The 24,260-nt window shown below is 48.4% G+C and overlaps 1 protein-coding gene across 1 annotated transcript in view; it reads right to left on the bottom strand.

Annotated features, from left to right (window-relative positions):
* Positions 1-23,798, bottom strand: part of cacna1c (calcium channel, voltage-dependent, L type, alpha 1C subunit) — a 143,853-nt gene extending 120,055 nt beyond the window's left edge. The window contains exons 1-2 of the mRNA XM_080491898.1: positions 23,566-23,798; positions 18,553-18,658 (exon numbers count right to left, since the gene is read on the bottom strand). Of these exons, the coding sequence (XP_080348024.1) occupies positions 18,553-18,658; positions 23,566-23,783 (324 nt within the window). The 5' untranslated portion in view covers positions 23,784-23,798. The remainder of the gene's footprint in view (positions 1-18,552; positions 18,659-23,565) is intronic.
* Between the last annotated feature and the right edge of the window lie 462 nt (positions 23,799-24,260).

Raw genomic sequence — 24,260 nt, 5'->3', positions numbered from 1 at the left:
TAAAGCGCAAGTTTATCCAATTAATAATCCTAACTGCATTTAATTCAATTTCAATGGTTTAGCTCATTCAAATAACTCATTGTATTTAATTAGTAAACCCCGACTTTACTTAATTAATTCCAACTCCTCCTTGATTACTCCCGATTGTTATTAGATAAATAACCAAACTTGTTTGATTAACAATCCATTCTAAATTACTTGCAGATCACCTTCGGTGGTCCACTCCACCGAAGTAATTCAGCCTCCCCTCAGTTATTGACTTACAAATCGCAGGTTTGTTTCATTGATAACTTGAATCATAGGTTGCTCTCCGTAATTTAATCATCACTCGTAATCAAGTACCGTTGTTCATTGATAGGTCAATAGCCATTTGTGACGCCTTCGCAGCTTGAGCTTTTCCCCGGTTACTCCAGCGAGTCGCCTCCTGTGGGTCCACAGGCGCTTCGGTAGGTCACGCCACTGACCCGCAGTTGTCAACAAAGGAGTGACCCGTCACGCCTGTTGACCGGTCGTGCCACTGGTGGACCGCCTTCGCGATTGGACCCCGTGGAGGTTCCTCCCGTCAGGCGACCCTTTTTAGCTCAAAGCTGTTGGCCGATAACTGACTATTTACTCCAATCAACCTTTATAGCTTTGCATAACTTACACTTGGTACATTACCTTAGTAATCTATTACTCCAGTAATCCATTACTTTGGTGGCCTACCGCTAGTGATCAGTAATTGTCAACCCGTAAATAACAATTTACTTCTGTTTGGCGATTCGTTTATATGTAAATTACCTCTGACAGGGTAGAACCTTCCGGTAGCCTACCACTAGGGTAATTTGCATATTCTGATCACACGCTGACCCCAACATAATGGTGCCCCGTGTGAGGCTGTTGTAAACCAGCATTGTTACGAATAACTGCACAAAATAATCCTGAATCGTTCACTTAAGGTGTAGCCGTTAACTTTATTCTCCCAGAATTGGTTTTCAAGATACACTTTTTCAGCACTGTCGAACAAAGTCACTTGTGGTGTGAAATCAGTTGTGAAGTGGTTAGTGCCTTGCTTTCCCTGCATTCTACGCATGATTAACACGCTGTGTTAAGATTTCTGACTACGATTAATAGACACTAACAATATTGCTCGCCAAGGTGTTAGACGCATCTGACTAACTTGGATAGGGTGCAGCTCGAGCAATTAACGAAACCGAGAGGTTTGTAAGACACAGGTACAGCCGTTACCTGTGCAGTAGCAAAGCTAATTTGCCGTTAACCACAGCTAACGTTGTTGACTTCGGGCGTAAATCTCAACCACTCAATGGAGGGTAAGAGTTCCCGGGCACAGGGAGCCGAGGCTCCGCCGGTGCTAACTGAGCCGGCCATACGAGACGTGGTGTCCCACCTCGTCCGTCTCTCCTTGGAGGAGAAAGCAAATCTCGAACGCTACAGCGTTGAGATTTGCGAAGAAAAGATCCGAGAGCTGGTAAGTTTTGTCAACAACCCAGGGGACAAGCCGGCACGTACAGTGCCGGACGTCCTGGGCCAGATCAGCCTGCTCTACCAGCGTAGAGCAGAGCTACAGTCAAAGGAGGCGGAGGAGCGTACGGATCGGCTGCGTCTGGACAACCAGAGGCTATCCAAGGACAACGCTCGCCTCCGACAGGAGCTGGACGCCTCCAAGGACGAGGATCAGCCTTCAGAGCCCGAGAAGCAACGGGCTCTGCCTCCTCATAAGGAGACGAAGGTCGATGAGTGCACACTAGAGAGTGAGCCTCAGATCCAGGAGTTAAAGGAAAACCTAGAAGAAGCTCAGTCGCTAATCGCGATGGGCATGGAGAGGGAAGAAAATCTCCGACACCAGCTTTACACTGCCACCCTAGGTGCGCAACGTGACCCTAATTGGGGTCGTCGTAATCTGGCTTCGCCAGAGAGGTCTGGCACTATCGACTCCTCATGCGCCACAACGCAGAGGTATGACGCCTCATATAGCTTAGATGGTGATTCTTTTCAGCCCACGCGCAGCCGCAGCACGGTGCGCTTCGACGACTCCGCCACTCCTTCCCATCTGCAGCCCCCACGCGACGCTAGCAGTCGGGAGCAGGGGTCCAGGAGGGTGCCTCTACACCCCAGTAGACCTCCCTTGTATGGCCCTAGCGGCCCCGACCCGCGTCAGACAGCAGTCCACGGGGAACTGTCGTCAGAGGACTCTGACGGCCCCAGTCCCGTGAGGGGGTGGGATGTCCGGACCCGCCAGCTCGAATCCCTCGCAAAGGACATCGAACGCTTTGACCCGAGCAACAAGGACGCGAGTATCGAGGACTACCTCCGTGAGGTTGAACGCTGCCTCCTCGACATCGCACGTCCTTCCATGCGGGAGAAGCTAAAGCTTCTCTGGAAAACAACGTCCAGAACAGTCCATGTTTTCATGGAATCCCTGCCGCCAGACACCCGAGACCGGTACTCCACCCTCTGCCAGGCTCTCCGGGAAGAGTATTCATTGTACAATGACCCTGCTTCGGCAACGTTTGGTGCATTCGCGATCACCCAACGGAAGTCTGAACCTCCAAAGGAGTATTACAGGCGCCTACGAGTGGCCTACTTCCAAGGCCGCAATGCACCGGGGTTGGAGGAAGATCACGCCTTCAAGTCTCTGTTTGTCAACAACCTCCACGACAGTGGGAGGTTCGATGTGGCTCTATTTTGCAGGACCGCCAAACCCACCATGAAGGAACTGCGCCAGCACGCGCAGATGGTGTGGGAATTGCGTCAATGCCCGGGTAAGAAGCCTGACATTGACCAGAGGGTCCTGGAAATGGAGCCAAGGGAAAACACGGATTTGAGGCTTGAGGGCGATGAGTTGCCGACACCCAGAACGAATGCTGGAGGAGGGTCTGGTACACCCTCTCCGTCTGAGCAGAAAGGCGCACAACCAAATAAAAAGGGGGGACAACAGAGCCAGAAGGGTATTCCACCGAATCAAAAGGGTGGAAAATGGGCCAGGTCAGAACAAAACTTCCAACCGAAGAAAGGGCCCGACCCGAATTCAAAGTGGAAAATGAAAGGTTCGGAAAGGGACCACGGTCGCTACAGAGCTGACCAGTTAAAGACTGAGCTACAGCAGTGGGTTCAAACCTGCATCAAAGAGGCTGTACAGAACTTGGACCTGTCCAACCAAAGGGGGCGCCACCCCCCCTCAAGGGGACGGGGACGTAGGCCCCCTCCCTCCTGACTAGAGCGGCGGCCCCGACCCACCACAAACAAGGTTTACCTTGTCGGGTGGGGGGGAGAAACAGGTGAGGCGGGAGAACGTTCAAGAACGACAGCTTCCCAGTCCACCGATTTGCCGTTCCTGACTTTCTTAGGCAATCTCGTGCACCGAGAGAACGCCAACCGCATCTACACATCCGTGGTGGTGGGAGGATGTGTAAACGCCCTCGCGCTGTTAGATTCCGGGTCCGAAATAAGCCTAATGTGTTCAGCCACCTTCGCCGAGCTTGCGAGAGCTCTGCTGTCTCTTGGAAAGCCACTGCAGGTCGAAGCTTGCAGCATTAACATCAGAAGCTTCACTCAGGACACTTCACCCATCACCCAACGCGTCTGGGTGGATGTCACTTTCCAAGAGATGTCTTTGGTGCATCCCATCTATGTCACCACGCTGGACACAGAACCATTACTCATTGGCCAAGATCTCCTTAACCGATTAGCCCCACTGATCGATTGCCGTCGCGGGTACCTTTGGGCCCAAGTACGCAACCCGACTCGAATCGGTCCAGACATGGACCCTCCCTCTTCTGACAGCATGAACGCTGCCATCGAGTCCAGAAGTTCTAATCCCATGTGTACGCCTTCCAAAGAATCTGGCTCAAACACCCCTCTTGTCATGCTCCCTGACGGCCAGCAGTCGCGGCAGTCTAGGAGCTATCAGTCTCTGAGAGAGCATCCATCATTCCTATGCGCACTGGCGAACGATGGATCTCCACTATACAATCCCCACATCGTGGGGGGGGTACACCTGAATGGGACCTTGGTCCCAGAGACACTCTTGGCTCTGTGGTCAGAGAAATCTGCCATTGATGCCGATCTTCTAAAGGATCTGTGCCAACACAACGCACTCCTTGTCCAAGTGCAGCACAGCCATCGCCTGCTTGCTGCAGGGTCGCCGCAGACACTAATCAAAGCAACTGGTGTATGTGCCCTCTCCGTGCAGATAGGGCAGAAGAAAGCCATGCACTATATGAGTGTCGTCCCGCAGCTCCGCCCTCCTTGTCACATAGGAGCGGATCTCCTTGTCAGGCTTGGAGTCCAGCTGGACGCCGTGAACCAGGTTTTGTGGTCACTGGCGAGCGCGGACACGCAGCATCTGACGACCGAGCCGGAGCAAATGGCATCCGGTCAGACGATCCCGCAGGCGTGTCACGCTGCTAGTGAGTTGGAAGCCACAATTCCAGCACGGACAGCCGGGTTCCCAATCCGTCTCGCACTTCTCAAGGGGCAGAGGATGCTTGGCCCACAAGCATTCTTTCAACCCTTACCGTGCTTTTCTGACCTTTGCCTGACAATTTGTGGCACACCCCTTCTAGAGCTAACCAACCGCTCAGCCTACCTGCTAGTCCAGAACCTGACCCACAATCCGGTTCAGGTGAATGCGGGAAAACCACTAGGCGTCTTGGTCGACAGCTCATTTCACGACTTCGAGCTCAGGGTGCCCGTCATTGGCGACCTACCTCCATCCCTCATCAGGGACGAGACACTCGACAAGGTGTTGTACACGTTCCCCACCCGCATGATCACCATTGCTCGTCACGAAGCCCTCGCACAGGAGGCAATCTGTGGTTCAACCCTCAGCACCGAAGGTGACATGATAGTGTACGCGCTGGCGACTCAACCAGAAAGTGCTGAGAACCCCGGTGGGCAGCCAGGGTCTGCACCGGAGGAACCGTACTCTGGTTTTGAGTCAGAGATTGAGCAGCAACTTGAAAAAGCAGATGCTCTCACGACACGGGAACAACGAGAAGCACTCAGAAATGTTTTCCGCGAATTTCAAGCGATCTTTGCTAGGGATGCACATGATTGTGGGGTTACAGACCTTCACCTAGTGCGCATTCCTACCGACCCAATGGCGCCACCATCCTTCGTACGCCAGTACAGAATCCCGCTGGCTGCCTATGAATCCATCCAGGAGATCCTTGACAAACTGCGAGAGAAGAACATTATCCGAGAGTGCAACTCGACGTACAACTCGCCAATCTGGCCAGTATTAAAACCCACTGGTAAATGGCGGCTTACCATCGACTATCGCCCGCTGAACAAACAGGTTCCTCTTTCTCGCTGGCCCATGATCCACCTGGATCAGGAGCTGGCCAAAGTAAAAGGTGCTCGTTTCTTTTCCACAGTCGACGTGGCAAATGGATTTTGGACCATGAAAGTGGATCCATCTGACCAGTACAAACTTGCTTTTTCCTTTGGCAACCGCCAGTACACCTGGAACCGGTGCCCATTCGGCTACTCAAACTCACCATCTGAGTTCAACATCTTCCTCCACAAAGCGATGAGTGACGCCGCCGCCCGAGGCAACCTCATCTATGTGGATGACATCCTCATGAGAAGCTGCACCTTTGAGGAGCATTTAGCCGAGATAAGACACGTCTTGAACCAGCTCCTGGCGGCAGGCGCCAAACTGGCACTTCGCAAAGGTCAGTGGTGCCGTACCAGGGTTGAATACGTGGGGTTAACAGTTGGCGCTGACGGAATCGAACCCCAAGCGGGGAGGATTCGCGCCATCCAAGACATCAAAGCCCCAACTAATGTGTCAGAACTGAGGAGCTTTCTTGGGGTCTGCAACTACTCCCGTCAATTCATCGAGGATTATGCGGACATTGCCAGACCCCTCACAGAACTCCTCCGCAAAGACAAGGCCTTTGAGTGGGGAGCCCCCCAAGAACAATCCTTCCGCCTCATGAAGGAGAAACTCTGCGTGGCACCCTGTCTGGCGTACCCAGATAAGGACAAAGAGTTCCTCCTTGAGGCAGGGTTCTCTGCTCAATGCCTGAGCGCGGCTCTGGCACAGAAGTACGACACAGACAAGAGAGTCGTGGCCTACGCCAGCCGACCTCTTAGCAGTGTAGAGATTAAGTTCTCCGACTGTGAGAAATCTCTCCTCGCCACCGTCTGGGCTGTGGAGCACTTCCGCAGCTACATTGGGGGTCAGAAGGTGACAATCGAAACCTGCCATCAACCAGTCTCTTTCCTGAACAGCCAACGTCTCAGGGAAGGACGCGTGTCCAACAGCCGCATCGCGGCCTGGATGATGGCACTCCAAGGTTATGACATCGAGGTTAAATACGCACAAAACCACAAAATGGCTTTGGGCCAAGGTCTGGCTGCGTGCCAACATTGTGACTGTGAGGGACAGTCCAACATCCAACCTCTCCTGGTCAAGACACAGACCCTCCCTTCCAATCATCATTACCATGATGAAAACATCTGTGACGGCATGCCGAAAGTCTATGTCGATGGTTGCTCTTTCCACCACGACAGCCAAATGAGGGCAGGCGTGGGCATTGTTTGGGTCGGCAGAAGCGAGGTGCCTGATCACTTCCAGCTGGGTCCGAAAACCAGTCAGTACGCCGAAATCGCAGCAGTGGTCATCGCCCTCCAGCAAGCAGCTGGGCAATCCATCAGACAACTGGTGATTTGTTCTGATTCGAACTATGCCCGCCATAGCTTCATTTCGCACTTCCCCACGTGGAAAGCGAATGGCATGAAGAATGCCCGGAACAAAGACGTCAAACACGCCGAGCTGTTTTTGACATGTGACCAGCTCGTCACTGACAAGGGAATGACTGTGTACTGGAAAAAGGTCAAGGGTCATTCCCAAGTTGAAGGACCCGACAAAGCTGGGAATGATGAGGCTGATCGCTTAGCCAAGCTGGGGGCAGAACAGGGTAGGCCTTGGGAATTCCGACACGAGTGGCTCCCTCCTCAACCGTGTGGGGTCAACGCTATCACCCGCAGGCAAGCGCGAGAGAGGCAAGAGGGTGCCGACGCTGACGCACAGACACTTCACCTCGGACGCAAGCCAAGTGATGCAGACCTGATCGCGATGCAGGAACAAGACCCCGTGCTCGTGATTGTCCGACAGCTGGTGGAGGACCTGTACACGGACGGGACCCCACAAGCTCCAGCGGGCAGCCCAACCGAACTGAAAGCCTTCTTCCGCGAGCTGCCACACCTGACGCTAGAGAAGGGCTTGTTGGTTCACACTAAAGGCCAGGGTCCCACCCGTTGGGTGGTTCCCACCGACCACCGGGGAATCATGTTAGCACACGCACATGATTTACCGGTGGGTGGCCACCGCGGCTCCCACGCAACCCTCCAAACCCTCCAGCAGGTGGCATACTGGCCCACCATGGCCCATGACACCAAACTATACGTCCAGAGCTGCCTAGTTTGCTGCCAGTTCCAACCGTCACAACCACTGAACCGAGCCCCGCTCCAAAGGAGGGGGGTCACTTTCCTGTGGTCGCACCTGCAAGTAGACTGGGTCGGACCTGTCCCCAAGTCCGCCAGAGGTAACAAATACCTCCTCACAGTCACTTGCTCCTTCACCAAGTGGGTCGAGTGCCTCCCAGCACCCAACGACACAGCCACCACGACCGCTGTGCTCCTTCTGAACCACGTGTTCAGCCGCTGGGGACTTCCCCTTTCCATCGACTCCGACAGAGGTACTCACTTCACGTCCCAAGTCATGACAAACCTGTACCACATCTTAGGAGTGGAGGTAAAATTCCATCTGGCATACCACCCCCAGTCATCTGGTCAAGTTGAACGGGCCAACCGTACCATCACGCACATGCTCAGGAAGTATGTCAGCAGCAATGGTAAGGATTGGGACGTGAAACTCCCCCTGGTGCTCATGGCCATTCGGTCCACCCCGCACCGCTCCACAGGAGTCACTCCCTTTGAGATGATGACCGGCAGGGAAATGACCCTTCCACTCCACTTGTTGTACCACCCCGAAGATGTCAGTGTGGCCACAGCCTACACTGCACATCAATACGTGACCGATTTGCGGGAACACCTTAAAACCACCTTCTCCTGGGCCCAAGGAAACTTGGAAGCCAGCGCTCAGGGGGCAAAGGCCTACTATGATCGCGCTGCATCCCCAAAGGAGTACCAGGTGGGCGACAAGGTGTTCTACTTCAAATATGCTCATCCCGCAGGGACCTCAAGGAAGTTCCTCCCGAGGTGGTCGGGCCCGTTTGAAATCGTGGGGAAACTGTCACCGGTGGCTTACCGGATCAGGATCCCAAAGCCAAGACAACCCCCGGTATACAAATGGGTCCATGCAAATCAGATCAAACCATTCAAGCCATTCAGTCTCCCGGGCCGAGAGGTTGAAACCCCTCCAAGCGAGGGGGGAGAACTTCTCGGCCAAGACCAATAACAAGCTCACTAGTAGGGCCTGGCAACTTGCATGCAAATAACACCCTGCATGCACTAACCCTGCTACCACCATCCACTCCCCAATAGTGATCACATCTCTCCGCTTCATCTGTTCCAGGATGGATCTCCCTTGGATTTTTGGCATCCTGCTCAGCCTCCGAGTCACCTCATCCATGGTGATAGTTGAACCAGGCCCCCCAACGGGCATCATCCTTCAGGGGTCGCCTGGACTTCTCATCACCCGGTGCGGCTTATACACCCAGAGGTTCTACGTGCGCCTAGACCCCTGGGATGTATACCGCAACCACATCCGCAAGCCCCCCCAGCTGACTGAGGGGAGGCTAAGCGGAATCCAGACCACCGACACCATCGAGCATGCGAAACAGGCAACGGTTCACATGCTTGAACAGTTGGACAAATTCATGGTCACTGAGAAAGACCTCAGCGACGGTAAGCGACCCAAGCGGTTCCTCGGTGCACTGCTCTCCGCAGCAGCAGGCATCGGCTCGCTGTTCTCGATTGGCCTCTCCGCAGCCAACTCGGTCAGCCTGAAGGCCCTTCAGAGACATGTCGGGGAACTCGAAGAAGAAATGCCGGAAATCCAACAGAGACTCCTAATACAGAGTGAACAGTTACAAGGCTTGACCAAAACGGTTCAGGGAACCATACTCACTGTAAACTTGCATTCTGCTTTAATCAATAACACCTTGCATGCCTTAACAACCTTGTCAAGTATCGTCAGTGAGGACATAACGTATGTGCGAATAGTCAGGGATCTTATGCAAGATCTCCTTAGAGAAGTCAGTTCCTCCGTGAGTAGCCTCAGTACCGGGAAGATCCCCACGTACTTAGTTCCACTAACACTGGTTGAACAGATTCTCAAGACCACTACCACCACTGTTGTACAACCTTCACAGGTACATCTGGCATATAGTCTCGGCAGTGCTATTCCGATCTCTGTGAACCCACAGAACCTAGAGTTAGGATTTATCCTAAACCTACCAATCATTGAAAAGCAGAATGTGTACCGTTTAAAAACCGTATTGAATGTGGGATTCTGGGAGGGTAACACACACGTACACCTCCGAACGCCACCCACACTCGCCTACCACGACGACAACCCCTCACTCTACCTGGTCCCCAATCTCAGCATGTGCACAAACACCAAAGACATTCACTGGATCTGTCCCAGCAACCCTTTCATTAGAGATGTCACCAACTATCTATGTGGGCTGAGGGCAGACGCCCCGGAGCAGAAATGTCAAGGTAGTTTGTCCATCAAAGATGAAGGAACCGAGACCAGAGTAGAGAGAGCAGGTAGTCGATGGCTCGTCAACACACCTCATTCTGAAGCGACCATGTCCTACGACCGCCATGATATAGCCACCAAGCTCACCCTGCCCAATCAAACAATATTCCTCAATGTCCCACCAGGGGCTACAGTACACATTGACGACATAATCCTCCATCATCTCGATGCCGACCGACACGAGGTGGAGATTGAGATGATGGATGCATTCGTCGGGCACAATTTCACAATTGATGCCACCCTCCAAAGCCAGCTTCTGGCTGAGGGAACCAAATTGATTAAATTCAATTTAAAGCCCACAGGGCTCTCAGCCACTTTCCCTAGGCGGGCAGGTGGACACCCATACCAAGACCATCCCATCAGCATGGCAGCGCTCGGAATGTTGCTCAGTGGCTGGATCATCACGGCCGTAGTGGCGTACGCGATGTACAAGTACATCCAGAAACTACAGGCCCGACTGGATTCCCTGACCCTGGTCTCGCCACGTTTTGTGGGCCCATCCACAAACACACAATAGGCCAGCCCTCACCCAACCAAGAGGTGAAGGCACGGCCTACTAACCCTTTTCCTAACCACCCGTTCCCTTCCTATTTCTCACTCTCCTGTCCCTTTCCTACCTCTTTCATGTTCACTGGTGACGACCCTTAAGAAATGAAATGTATGTGTGCTTAGATAGTTAGAATAGAAATAGTAAGTCTGCCCAGACTAGCCTTAGCCTGCCCAGACTAGCCCAGCCTGCTCAGGAAATAACCTCACATGTGAACTGGTGGACAGAGAAGGACAGTATGTTTCACAGGACATGGGGACGTTCACAGATTCTATGGATTGTTCGGCCCAGGTTTGCTCCAAAGACTGTGACCTGCATCCCACTCTTCGGAACAAAGGGGGGATGTTGGAGCCAAAATCCTTTGTTCACTCACCCTCATGAGGAAGGGGGGGGGGGCGAGGAGGGGGGTGAGCCACGTTTCTTTGAGAACAAAGAAACCATGTGCTCAACCCTGGAAAATTCGCCATTGATCACATGACCCCCCCCTGGGGGGCCCCCGGGTCCCCCCTCCTCTAGCTGCGGCACTGCAGCTCGACGGCAGGGGGACCCAAAATCCCGTCATCACCGGGTCACCGGCCCGGTGACGCGCAAGCCAACCCCGCGTGGATTGGCTGAACCACGGCCAACGCCGCGGGGAGCCCGGAAGACATCATAACGGTATAAATTCAGGCCCGGGAAGAGATCCAGCCTCTTCCAAAACGAAATCGCGTCAACCCAGACGCACCTTTTCGTAAGGAGACAAAGCGCCTCGTGTTAACGCACCTGGACCGGGCCTGAATTTTCTTCACCTCGCTGGACGAGCTCAAGAAAAGCGGGAATTCCCTTTATTTTTGGTTTCCCCTTCTTTTTTTTCTTCCTTTTTTTGTTTGCATCATCCGGACCCCGAGCGCGCGCTGCAACCGCACGCTCGTCTGCAGACCGACCTGAGCATCGCTTCTTCACTCCCCCCCTCATCGCAAGAAGCTGCTGATCGCCCCTCGGATCACACTACGGGTTTCCCCTCCGTAGTCCACGCCAGGTCTCTATTTTCTGGGACGCCAGAGAACCGCCCGCGGCCACAAATCGACGGATTTCACCTGGCCACGGAAGCACGTTTCCCCCTCGTCCAACCAAGTAAGGCTTAGAGTCTGGGCAGGAATTAGAATAACGTGATATTATTATTGCTGTGTGTTTATTGTTGGTACTTGTAACTTTGGGACGCCGATCCCTGTTTCTGAGTACTTTTGTGTCTACGCGTGGACGGCCATCCACGCGAATCATCGCACGCACGCGCGAGCCTCCTCATCCTCAGCTCACGCTTCTGCTCCCAGAGTCCATATCTGCCTGAACAGCCGTTTTTGGACTCTGTACGTGTAAGCTGAGGCGGTCGCGTCAGTGTACACAGTCAGACACCCCCTCCTCTCTCCTCTCTCTCTCTCCTCTTCTCCTCTGTTTCCCTGTTCACTAACCAGCGCACGGTACGGCCGCCGCTGCCTCCAAGCGCCTCCTTTCAGTGCGTCCCTGGGACCGTGTGTAGTTCACTGCGGCTCGGATTTCTCGGCCACAAGGAATCCGGCGCGCTCCCGACGGCTACGGCCCGTGCGGAGCTCAGTGACGTCACGCTATCCCAGGCAGAGCACGCCGAGCGCCTCTGGTGACCGGGTGGGTAATCACATCGATTTCCTCGCCGGGTCGCCGAGCCGTTTGGCGCCCTCTGGTAGTCGCGTGGGTAATTGCAACCGCTCGTACCGCCATCTGGTGGTTGCATTAAGTCATCACAACTGCCCCGCGCGCCGACGCGCACCTAGTGGCCAGATCGGGTGATTACACCGGACCGCCGACGTCTACCTCCCTCTGGTGGACGTTCGTGGTCATTACCCTCTCACCAAGTCACGCCCCTTTCGCTCCACAAACCCGCACACACACACACACACATCGCTCCCCACACTCGAACACACACACACCCACTCACACACATCGCTCCCCCACACTCGAACACACACACACACACACACACACACTCACACACACACACACACACACTTTATTAGCTGGCTTTGTTTTGTATTGTGTTGTTTTATGAGATCTTGCTTGATGTTTATTGATTAGATGTGATTCATAGATTGATGATTTAGGAATAGACGTTTGTTAATAAACACTTAATAGTTGAATTGAACGATTCTTGGTGGTTTTTGTGTGCTTTTCAGCGACAACTGCTGGTTGTAACAGTCAGTGCTCGGATTTACAGCCTTCCTTTCCTGCTTCAGTTAAATTGCGATTATCATTTCAATCAGAAATAATAATTTAAACATTTTAATTGAACTTTCTTTTTTTAAGACTGATGTTTCGTTTAAGACCCTAACTTCAGCTGGTGCCCCGACTTTGATTAAGTAACGGTAATATTCAATTGATTAATAGTTTGAATGGTTTAAATCAATTTCAATGATTTTAACGCTTTGGGTAATTTAACACACCTAGGAGGCGTTGGCGAATGAATGCAGGTTTTCCACGGGAATAACCCGCATTGCTTTTAAATAATTTTAAGTGTTTCATCGCATTTTCTGTGGTTAATTACCCGCACTATTATTGATTGATCTGTTACCCAGTTAACCTAATCACAACTTGAATTGTCTCTAAGCTATTGTTCATTTATTTTTGTTGCAGATAGATAATTTGTATGCTTTATTAATTAATAAATTAGTCAATTTATTCAATTAATACTCAAGAGTGCTTTTAATCATTTTTAAGTGGTTTTCGTGCATCTCAGCATCCAATTATCCAGTATTATTAATTCATAAAGCGCAAGTTTATCCAATTAATAATCCTAACTGCATTTAATTCAATTTCAATGGTTTAGCTCATTCAAATAACTCATTGTATTTAATTAGTAAACCCCGACTTTACTTAATTAATTCCAACTCCTCCTTGATTACTCCCGATTGTTATTAGATAAATAACCAAACTTGTTTGATTAACAATCCATTCTAAATTACTTGCAGATCACCTTCGGTGGTCCACTCCACCGAAGTAATTCAGCCTCCCCTCAGTTATTGACTTACAAATCGCAGGTTTGTTTCATTGATAACTTGAATCATAGGTTGCTCTCCGTAATTTAATCATCACTCGTAATCAAGTACCGTTGTTCATTGATAGGTCAATAGCCATTTGTGACGCCTTCGCAGCTTGAGCTTTTCCCCGGTTACTCCAGCGAGTCGCCTCCTGTGGGTCCACAGGCGCTTCGGTAGGTCACGCCACTGACCCGCAGTTGTCAACAAAGGAGTGACCCGTCACGCCTGTTGACCGGTCGTGCCACTGGTGGACCGCCTTCGCGATTGGACCCCGTGGAGGTTCCTCCCGTCAGGCGACCCTTTTTAGCTCAAAGCTGTTGGCCGATAACTGACTATTTACTCCAATCAACCTTTATAGCTTTGCATAACTTACACTTGGTACATTACCTTAGTAATCTATTACTCCAGTAATCCATTACTTTGGTGGCCTACCGCTAGTGATCAGTAATTGTCAACCCGTAAATAACAATTTACTTCTGTTTGGCGATTCGTTTATATGTAAATTACCTCTGACAGGGTAGAACCTTCCGGTAGCCTACCACTAGGGTAATTTGCATATTCTGATCACACGCTGACCCCAACAGGAGCATCACTACGGTTACCATATCCATGACAACCTCTCCCGCTGCTATTATTGGGCATGTCGTCAAGGAGACAGAGCAGCACATTATGGGATGTGGACGGAAATAGAAATCTTGTACTGGAAGCAATACAACAGATCTCGGCTATTACATAAGAAAGACTTGTGCAAAACTAGCGAGGGGGTGTCATATTGATATTCTAAAGCTCACGCTCCATCACACCGGGGGGGGGGGGGGGGGGGGCAGAGGTGAATACGAAGAGCATCAGCGGGATACCGAGCCACAGACATGATGCAGCTGTATTGACAGTGACGAATCAAACTTTGTCCAAGTTTTTAAAGTGCGGCCGGGCGTGTACAACACCACAGGGTTAAATCACTAATCACTCCTAATGACAAAAGAGAAAACAAATCGCAACAGCACTCAACAAGAGGAGCGGATGACGTGGAAGTGTGAAATGACAGAAGGTTCAGGGAGAGATTAAACGCAGGCGCTGTTTAAAAGCCTTCTGTGGCAGCTCAAACTTACATCGAAACAAACGAGACGGCCTCGTCACTATTTGCAGCACTTAGATGCAAACGGGCCTGTGAAAAGAAAATTGATCCTCGTGAAAAGGAAATGATCAGACTATTGTGTTTCCTGATGGCAGGGCAATCCGGTATATGTTTTGCAAATATGCATGTATAGTCATTTGGATGTTTGGGTGGCTTTCGGCAAAACTTTCTCCATCAACAACTCTGAATAAAGTCATCAAATAATGGCCGACAGTGAAAAGAGACAGCGATAGAAACTCTGGAAAATTAATAAAGTATAATGGTTTCTGGCTTGATTACTCTCATGCATCAAAAACAAAACTGTCAAAATCAATTCATAATTGTGATAATACTCAAGATGTACTTCTACCGATGTCACATAAAGGCATTAAGTCATTAATCACGTCAGGTCAACCGTATTATTTTTGATGTACAAATGTACACACACTAATTATAGTATTAAATGAAGTTGCACCTTCCCATAAAAAAAGTTTTATTTCCCAACTTGTCTCTATGTTACTGTCTCTCTCTCTCTCTCTCTCGATCGCACACAAAGCTCAACCATATATTTAGGACTTTGGTCCATCTGCATGTTGCTTCCTGTCTGTCAGAGGGTTACCAAAGTAATTGTTCACAGCTGTGGTGGTGCTGAGTAGGTTGTGTACGTTGGTATGCATGTCTGTGTGAGTGGGTGGTGTGTGTTCATTAATTGAAGAGGTAAAGGGGGGGGGGGGGGGGGCGGTCACAGAGTCCAAATAAGTCTGCAAGAATACAACAGATAAAAATAAGTTTGTTCGTATTTTTAAATGATTTTTGCATTTGTTAAAGAAAATTTTAAAAAATCATCATGTGGCCACTATCAGACAGTCGGAAGTGGGGATGGGTTACTATTATCCAGCAAAAGTGAAAAATACATTACTTCACTGTTTCCCTTTTTGTAATATTCTCATATTGGTGTATCAACCACGAATGACTGCACTCCCTGCTTTTTTTTTGGCTGACTACCGGTCCTGCAACTTAAAGGTGAGAGTAAAATAGAAATTCGGATAGTTTGGATTGAATTGTTTTATTTATTTGAATCCTGCAGCCAATTCCTGTCTTCGGTTTTAAAAAAAGAAAGTGAAAAAAGAAAATAATTGTGGCTTGATCTGTGCAGCTCCACTCTGGCTTTGCTTCAGGAACACCTAATGCAATAAGTAAATAAGAAATGCATGTGTACCTGGTAAAGGAAGCCAGAGAGTGAGAGGAAGCCAGGCAGAGAGAGAGAGAGAGAGAGAGAGAGAGAGAGAGAGAGAGAGAGAGAGAGAGAGAGAGAGAGAGAGAGAGAGAGAGAGAGAGAGTGGGTGATGGACACAGACTGACGACATGAAAACAGCTGTCCTCCTTCAGTTGTATTTACTCTTCCACTGACTCATACACCTGCTCTGACACTGTATCTTGAAGTGAGAAATCAGAGGGTAAATAGATAAATACTAAGCAAATATATATATATATTTTTTTTTTTATTTTTTTATTTATTTTTTTATTTATTTATTTATATATATATATATATATTTAGTGAGGTGTGCTTAAGTCTGTGCTTAAGTCTGGTTATGACAACCAGTCATATTACTGCTGAACTTCCAGTATTTCCCAGGAAATATCAATGAATTCTTTCAACCTGCGGCAGCAGCATCAATAGTTGTGTTCGTAGTGAGCATGTTGAAATCATCCTTAGAAAGAAGGAAAAGAGGAAAGAGACAGATGTTACAAGGCCTCAAATGGATTAGTGTTTTCTTTTCACTAATGCTACTACACAGCACACAGTTGAATGTTTCACACACACACACACACACACACGCACGCACGCACGCACGCACGCACGCAGGTCGGAGTACATTGAGGAATTTAAGAAAGTGAATGCAAATATTTAGGTTTTAGCTTGAATACACGATAATCAAATGCATGGCTACGGCAATGTTTCCCCATCGAGGAAAAGGTTAAACCTCTTCAGCCTCCGCCCTTGTGTCATAATGCTCACACTCAGATGTATTTGATCTGCTAATAAAATGTTTGTTCAAGTGAATCAACCCACAACCTTTGCTGACATTTGTAAGTATACCCCAAAGGTTAAGGGAGAGCTTTCCTTTAATAGCAGCAGGGCAAGGGTGGAAAACATCAATAGAAAGAGTGCGTGTCAGAGGTCAAATTGTTATTCTAAGCGAAGAGGGGACTTTCTCAGCATTAAATCATAGCCAGGCTGAATGTTTGTGAGGAGGTAGTTTATGACCGAGTCTACGCTTCTTTTTTTTTTACCAGGCAGCCACCATAAGATTTACATACCTCAGCTTTGTTCCAGTATATTTCTTACTCAAAATCACAATGTTAGGGGATTTTGATAAGCTTCCGTTTCTGCTCTGCATCAAATTGTAGTCAACCAACACAGTGAAGGATATCATGTGGAATAAAGTTGTCATAAAAAAAAATAAAAGAAGCAATTCAGCCATATTGCCTGTGTTAATTCAACTAATTCACACTTTATATATAAATTCTCGCTGACCTCTCATTGGCCAGGGACAGCTAAAGGAGCACATGTGTCCAAGTGTGATCAAAAGGCTTTTTTAGAAGCCAATTTAGAAATCACAATCATCCATCTATCGTCTATTCCACTTATATGTAGATCAGGGTCTAGATGTGGCGCTTGAGTCAATCCCACGGGGAAACATGCAAATTCCACAGAAAGACCTCCTCACTATGAGGCACCAACTATGATTGCACTGTGACACTTTCCAAAATGTGAGAGGTCACAGTGACAAGTTCAATACCCTTGAATAACAAGTAAGTAAGTAAAGTTTATTTATAAAGCGCTTTTCACAGATAAAAATCACATCATAATCACAACAGAATTGGCACCTTCAAAAATAAAAAAATCAAGGGATCAAGGGGAGCTTTCGGGAAATTACTAATATTTTTAGATGATTATCTCAGGTGGTCTGTGTTTGCAAGTCCGCAAAACTGTAGGATGGTACGCCTAATAAAATCAAGACAGCTTTTCTTTTGTCGAGGAATCAAAATCACGCAGTTTATATCGGCATTAAAGAGGAAAAAGACATAATTGTACAGAACGCACAGTGAAACATGATGAGTGTCACCAGGAAATATACAAGGATTTCCAATACCTCCATTAAATTCTACACACATGCTCCATTTACTGTGTAGGAGGACTCATCCTGCAGCAGCGCAATGAGCCCAGACACACCACAAAGCTTTGCAGCAGCTACTTAAAGACCAAAGAGGAACCAGAAGTGCCGACTGTCGCCGACTTCTCTCCGCCGTCACCTCACCCCAACCTCACTAAACAGTTACTCGTCCATACAAAGAGTGTGAGAGCTTATTGTGTACGTGCAAATGTCTCCATCAGGAGAAGCGCTGCGATGTGAACAAGAAGGAGCAAATTGTATTTTGGGATGAGAAGAAGCACAGAATCGCCCGATTAAAGCAAATCAGTCCACCAGAGGAGCTCAAAGTCTCTCGCCGCAAACACTTATTCTGTTCTCAACCATAATAATGACAGTTTGCCTTTGATCAAATAAACTCGCACGGCTTTATGTGATACAACTTAAGAGTCCTCACTTAAAATAATTGAAACCCTCCAATTTATTCGGGTTTCAAAACAGAGCGTGATAATCAACACGTCTGTTGCATGAGCAATCAACGGCAAGTGATGCTCTCTCTTAGGCCCGCTTGCTCCCGTGTTTGCCTCCTCCTCTCTTTCACTCTGGTTTCCATGTACTTTATCAACTTGTCAAAGCTTCACGCCGATAAAAGACAAAAAAATTAAAGCCGTGAAAGTACAAATGACAGGCTACAAATACTAACACATGCAGATAAATGCTCCTAATAAGATGCCTGGCAAATCCCCCCCCCCCCCCCACCAACAACACGCCACAACCGGCGCACAAGCAAGTCAAGATATGCAAATGTCTACGGAGAAAGCAGAGACTCAACTCTATTCCTGGGGTTGTAAAAACCAGTGAACCAACCAGCGGTGTAGCTTGCATCAACAACCGCGATCCCAGCACGCATATTTAGCAGTGAAGCAGTTGAAATGTCGTGCAGCACTCACCAGGTTGGAGTTGGTGGCGTTCGAGTCGTCCTCGGGGAAGGGGATGTAGACGGCTAAGGCCACACAGTTGGCGAATATGGTCATCAGGATGATGATCTCAAATGGTCTGAGTAAGTGGTTAAGGCAAAGTAGAGTACATATAAATACATTGCCAGCAGTATTGATGATTAAAAGAACACATTTTATTGAATTTCCCATTGGGGTTTTTTTTTTGCACCAATCCCAGGGAGAAGGTGCAAACTTTCCACAGAAATGCTGCCCCAACCCAAACTTGAACCACTAAACTTCTCGCTTTGAGTCAGAAGTGTTAAACACTACACACTGTACCACACCACCCACTTTAAAGATCCATAAAAAAATAATAAAAAAAACATATTACTGGCTTGTGACCTCTTTGAAGAGGCATTATTTCAACAAAGAGGCGTTTTTAAACAATCTAATACATCCTTACATAATCAGAAGTATAAATACACAGAGTACTGTACACAACGGGGGGGGGGGGGGGGGGGGGGGGGTAAAGCTGCAGAGTTTGCCTTTTTATTAATAGTCAGACACACCGGGTCACTTAAAAGCCCCTTTGTGTGTGCATGGGGGGGCTAGAGCAACAGCGCATGCCCAAATATGGGCGCGGTGAGAAGCAGGCCTGTCGCGTGGAAGACGGGAGTGAGAGCGGGATGGAACGAGAGTGATGAGAGAGGCACAGGGTTTTTATTTGGAGCGGTCCTTGAGAGGGGAGTGACCTCATTATTTTGGGCCTCAGAGAGAGAGAGGGAGGAAGAGAATGGGAGAGAGAAAAGGAGAGAATGTGAAGGAGAGAGCGGAGGAGGTCTGGTTTCCATCAACACAATTACAAACTGCCACTGCTGTCACCTCCCTCCACCACCCTTCCTCTGCTCTCTCCAACGTCCTGCTCCTCACTTTGGTCCTCTCCTTTGTCTCCTGGCGGCACATCAAATGAGTCCGGAGCCCAAACATCATAGTATAACATAAACAGCCGTGCAGCGGTGCACTGTGCTGTCAGAGCTCCAAACAAGACAAACTGTAAGTAACTTCATGTATATTTTAGCTGACATTACCACGCGAAGCAACGTGAAATAGAAATTCTCTTTCCTTAACGGGCAAGTTTGAATCATTTTCTGCACCAAAACGGGATTTGAAGGTTTTGCAGTCATTGCGCAGCTCCAGGTGCAGAAAACACACCTGTGTGTTTTGCCTCATATGTCGCCTACATAACAAAAACATGATTCCCTGGAATTGGAAAACAACAACAAGGAGGAGGACAATACCAGGAAAACTATGTGCCATCTTGTAGCTAAAAGAGGTTTGAATTTACTTTTGGATTAGTTTAAATGTTAAAGCTACATATGTGGCGTATTGTACATTTAATTATGTTTTTTATTGCCAAAGTAAGTTCTGCAAATGAAAAAACATCTTTATATTTTCAAAAGATGTGAGTAACACAAAAGTGACGGAAAACTCTGAATACGAGGTTAAGCGTCACAAAACATCTTTCATTTCCTAAAATACCAGCAGATTTGTTGTGTGTGACCCTACTAAAAAACACTTTAAAGCTTTAGCACTTTAGGAATGGCTCTGTAGGCAGAGACTGATCATGAGGGAGCAAAAATAAATAAATAAAAATCTTCAAATTTGTATAGCGGAGCGGATATTTTGTTTATGTTTGGATGAGGGAACGACCCTTCAACATCAGCTGCCACAGAATCGTCCAGCTCCTTCAGCCGGGGAGGAGAAATGCATCAAAGTTAATCACTCACCCTTGTACCGAGGGCTCATTAAACTCACTTCAGACATGTGGGGACCCATTGAAAAACAGGCCCGTGACTCGTTCTGGGTTCCTGACCCATAATTTTAGGAAACCCTTGAGGTCCGCTTCCATCAACATGATAATAAATCTATTGGCTGCTGCGCTGTCGAGTGCAAAACAACATAAGTCTGTGGAGGCCTCGGCAAATATTTGCTCCAAGTTTCTTATTACTGTACATTAATTAGCATTACAACAATAGGAACACCTATCTTTTATAAAAAACTTCATTAAGGAATTCATTTTTGCACCGAGCTCAATGGAGAAAAAGTAAATAATGTGAAAATGCAATTAGCGCCCAGGTCTTTCAGACGTCTGTATAGCTGATGTGATGCAGCATTCACTGGGGTGAACTGTCTGGGAAACAACATGTATATTTAGCATTTTAACAAGCCGACTGTATATGCCGAGGACAAACAGTCACACTGGGATTGCCTCCGCGTACGCACCAGGAAGCTGTTATTTTCAGAAATTCTCTGCATACAGCAATAGGCTCAAATACACAGCTCACAATAACACGGATAATCTCTTATCTCCACAAAACCCCCAATAAGAAACCCGGGACGCACTGATATTATCTGTGTGCGCGAGCTCGACGCTCTGTTGCCGAGAAATGTTTGTCTGTTTTCCCGATTGAGGCGAAAACGCACGCAAGTGGCGCAACCTCTCGTGTGACCTGTCGCAATATAAAAGCCGTTAACGCGATAATGTGTGTTGCGTTCCTAAGTGCACTTAGTGACACCTTTTCAAAAGCACCACTTAGTGTGATGTCATATAGAGAACATGGTAGTTAGCAGAAATGTTCCCCAGCTCCCTCCTGGTCGCTCACGTTGACCTCGCAGTACGCAGGTAATGCTTAAATGCCGTAATTACACAACATGGGAGATTGCTGCGTGTTTGCGTGTGTTTATGTGTGTGTATAATCTACATATGGGTTTGTGTGTGTTTTTTGTCAATAGTCTTAACGTGTTCTCTGGAATATGAGTGTGTTTGTGAATTCAGACGGTCGACCTGTTGAGAGCAGCAGCTGTTGTCATGGTAACAGAGGAGGGAAAGAGGAAGATTTCGGATCTGCTATCTCTAGGGACGGAGGTACTCACAACGCAGGACACACACACACACACACTTGCAAGCTTGCAGAACCGAAACATAATAATAATGCTTGAACATACGTGAGCAGTGTTTGGAGTCATGCACAGAATAATGTTCCAGCAGTGATGCTGAATCACTTTTTTTTTTTTTTTTTTAACCGTTTGCCTCACCTGCCATCTTTCAGGCTTTTTCAAATCGGTCTCGTCTCCCTAAGAGTCCTTCTCTCTATCGCTCTCTCTCCCTTTTCCTCCTTTAGCGCCATTTAAATGAATGATTCTGGGAATTGTGGGTAATGATGTGAGCGCTGATCAGTTATTGGGTGAGATTGTTTCAGTGACCCTGAGGGAATATTCAGGTTTCAAGCTATTCATTTCTTTAGGCATGTGGACAGTCAGACGCCATAGTTTACATAGTTTACATAGTTTACGGAGGGATGGTGACTATTTAACTGCAGAAAAGTAAACCAGCAGAGCGATTACACGTATTCACTGTTACACGTCACTAAAAGAGGTAAATTTAAAAACACAGGCGAGATCGTTTGGGAAATTCTTTGCTATTTTAGAAAGCATGTCTATTGTGTCAGTATTAAAAAATAACAAAATGCCCTCTCTGCCGCAGACTTTCATCCAAACAGTGCTTAAGATTTATTGTAATTCGGCGATTTCCCCTCAGCACACACTTCTAACTCATCTTCTCTTTCCTCACCAGTTCACTTCAACCCTCTCTTACTTCACGATCCCTCGATTCCACACCTCCTCCCCCTCCTCTCGCTCATCATTTTCTCTCCTCCAGCCATGTAATTTTTCTTGTTTACCTATCCCATCCTCCCCTCCACTCCCTCCTTTTTCTCCACAGCAACTCTGCTCCATTATGTCCTCCGCTCATCCTTCCCATTGCTCTGTCGCCTCCCCCTCCTCTCGCCGAGCTGATGTCCACGTGGACGTGCACCTATTATTGATTACCAGGACCATGTATGTCCCCCTCGCCCTCTCAGGCTCGCCCAGGAGCTTAAAAACAGTATTTAAAAAAAAAAAGAAAAACAGGTTGGAAAGGAAGCACCGCTGGAAAACAGTGGGGATGAAGGATTTGGACGGACACAGGCAGGGACGGATAATTGTTGAGCAAGACTCCAAGGTGGTGAACGAGGGCAGAAGAGGAGGAAAAGAGGAATGTGTGAACCTGCGGGAGAAGGGATGAACGCGGTTAGAAACAGCAAGGGGACGAGAGAGAAAAAAATGCCTGGAAGAGGTGTGAAGGAGGGATGAAAATGACAATTTGTTTCATCCTCCTGTGAGAAAACAGAAAAAGAGAGTAAGATGAAAGAGAAAAGCAGGAAAGAAAGAAGGAGAAGGGCAAACAGAGGATGGAGGGAAGGGATTAAGACAACTGAGAGGAAGAGGGAGGGAATCACACTTATTGAGAGCTAGAGGACAGAAGAGAGATTGATTAAAGCCCCATACGGATGGGATTAACGTTACGGGGGGGAGGTGGGGGGATAAAATATTCCCTTTGGTCCACAGCAATTTAACTCATCGTTACTGAGTGGATTTTTAACTTCATGAAATTACACAACAGACGTGAACTTTGAGCAGGACAAACCGAGGCAGACTGGGAAACCACACAACTCAATAAAAATATATTTTTTTTAACTTTCTGCTCATAGTGGACCTGCAGTGGTTAACTGTGCATCTATCAATAGTTTGCACCAAAGGAATTACTATTTGCTCATTTGACATTCTGTCAAGAAAAACATGAACTCATATCAATTGTGTCTTTCTAATTTTGTTTACATGCACACTAAAAATATGACCGTTATCTTATCTATCGCACAATGAACTAACTCGATGTCACATTAAGATCAGGTTGCCTCCGTTCTACTGTAGCTGGACTTGAGAAATTAAAAGTCACCATGGAGTCTTGTGATGGACTATAACCTGGAGAGAGCAGACACATCGGATTGAAATGTTATGCAAACTCATAATATGACGTGGACTGATGCTTGGAGAGAACACGTCACCTTCAATGTATCCTGTGATTCTTTCGACAGTGTGAACATTGAGTATTGAACTGAGCTCTGCGCAGGAGTCATGAAAGGATACTTCCACTCGACGATGCTGATGCAGGCCCTGCGGATGGGGTTCTTGAGTGTGAGACAGAGCAGGGCCCGCGGCGGCCTTGTGGCCGTCGTCGTGGTCTGTTTCTTGGGTTTGGAGCTGTAGTGCTGTCTCTTCCGTTGCGTGGAGCTGGCCGTGGAGATGGGCCCGCCCCCTCCTGACCCGAGCCCCGCCCCTCCGCCCGCTGCGGCGTTGCCCATCATCTTCGCCTGCCGAGCGGCGTCGATGGCCGCCTGCCAGCTCAGGGCTGCGCCAGGCGTGGGGATGTGCTCCGGGGCCAGGCCGACCACACCCACGCCGTGGTTGACGGCGCCCCCGCCTCCGCCATGGTCACCGTGGCTGCCGCCGCCACTGTGCTCATTGGTCAGGGTGGGGGGAGGAGGGCGAGGAATGGGGGGAGGGGGAGAGTAGTCGGAGCCTATAGAGAAAAGAGAAACGAAAGTTAGATGCAAACTCAGAGATGGCGTCTTTCCACATGAAAACTTTCAATCACATATGGTTCTTTCAAGTTGAATCTGTAGTTTGTTTGCCACTGTTGACTTTCAGTACTTCTGCTACGACGCCCAATCCCTGATATACTCCCATGTATCACAGCCAACGGTACAATGTTTACTTCTTGACCATCTGCCTGTGGCTTTTCACTGTGCTCAACATTAAACATCACAGTCCTTTATCTCACA

The sequence above is a fragment of the Lipophrys pholis genome (genome assembly GCF_963383615.2).
Source record: "Lipophrys pholis genome assembly, chromosome: 22".
NCBI classification, from domain to species: Eukaryota; Metazoa; Chordata; class Actinopteri; order Blenniiformes; family Blenniidae; genus Lipophrys; species Lipophrys pholis.
This window is presented reverse-complemented; position numbering and strand designations above follow the sequence as displayed.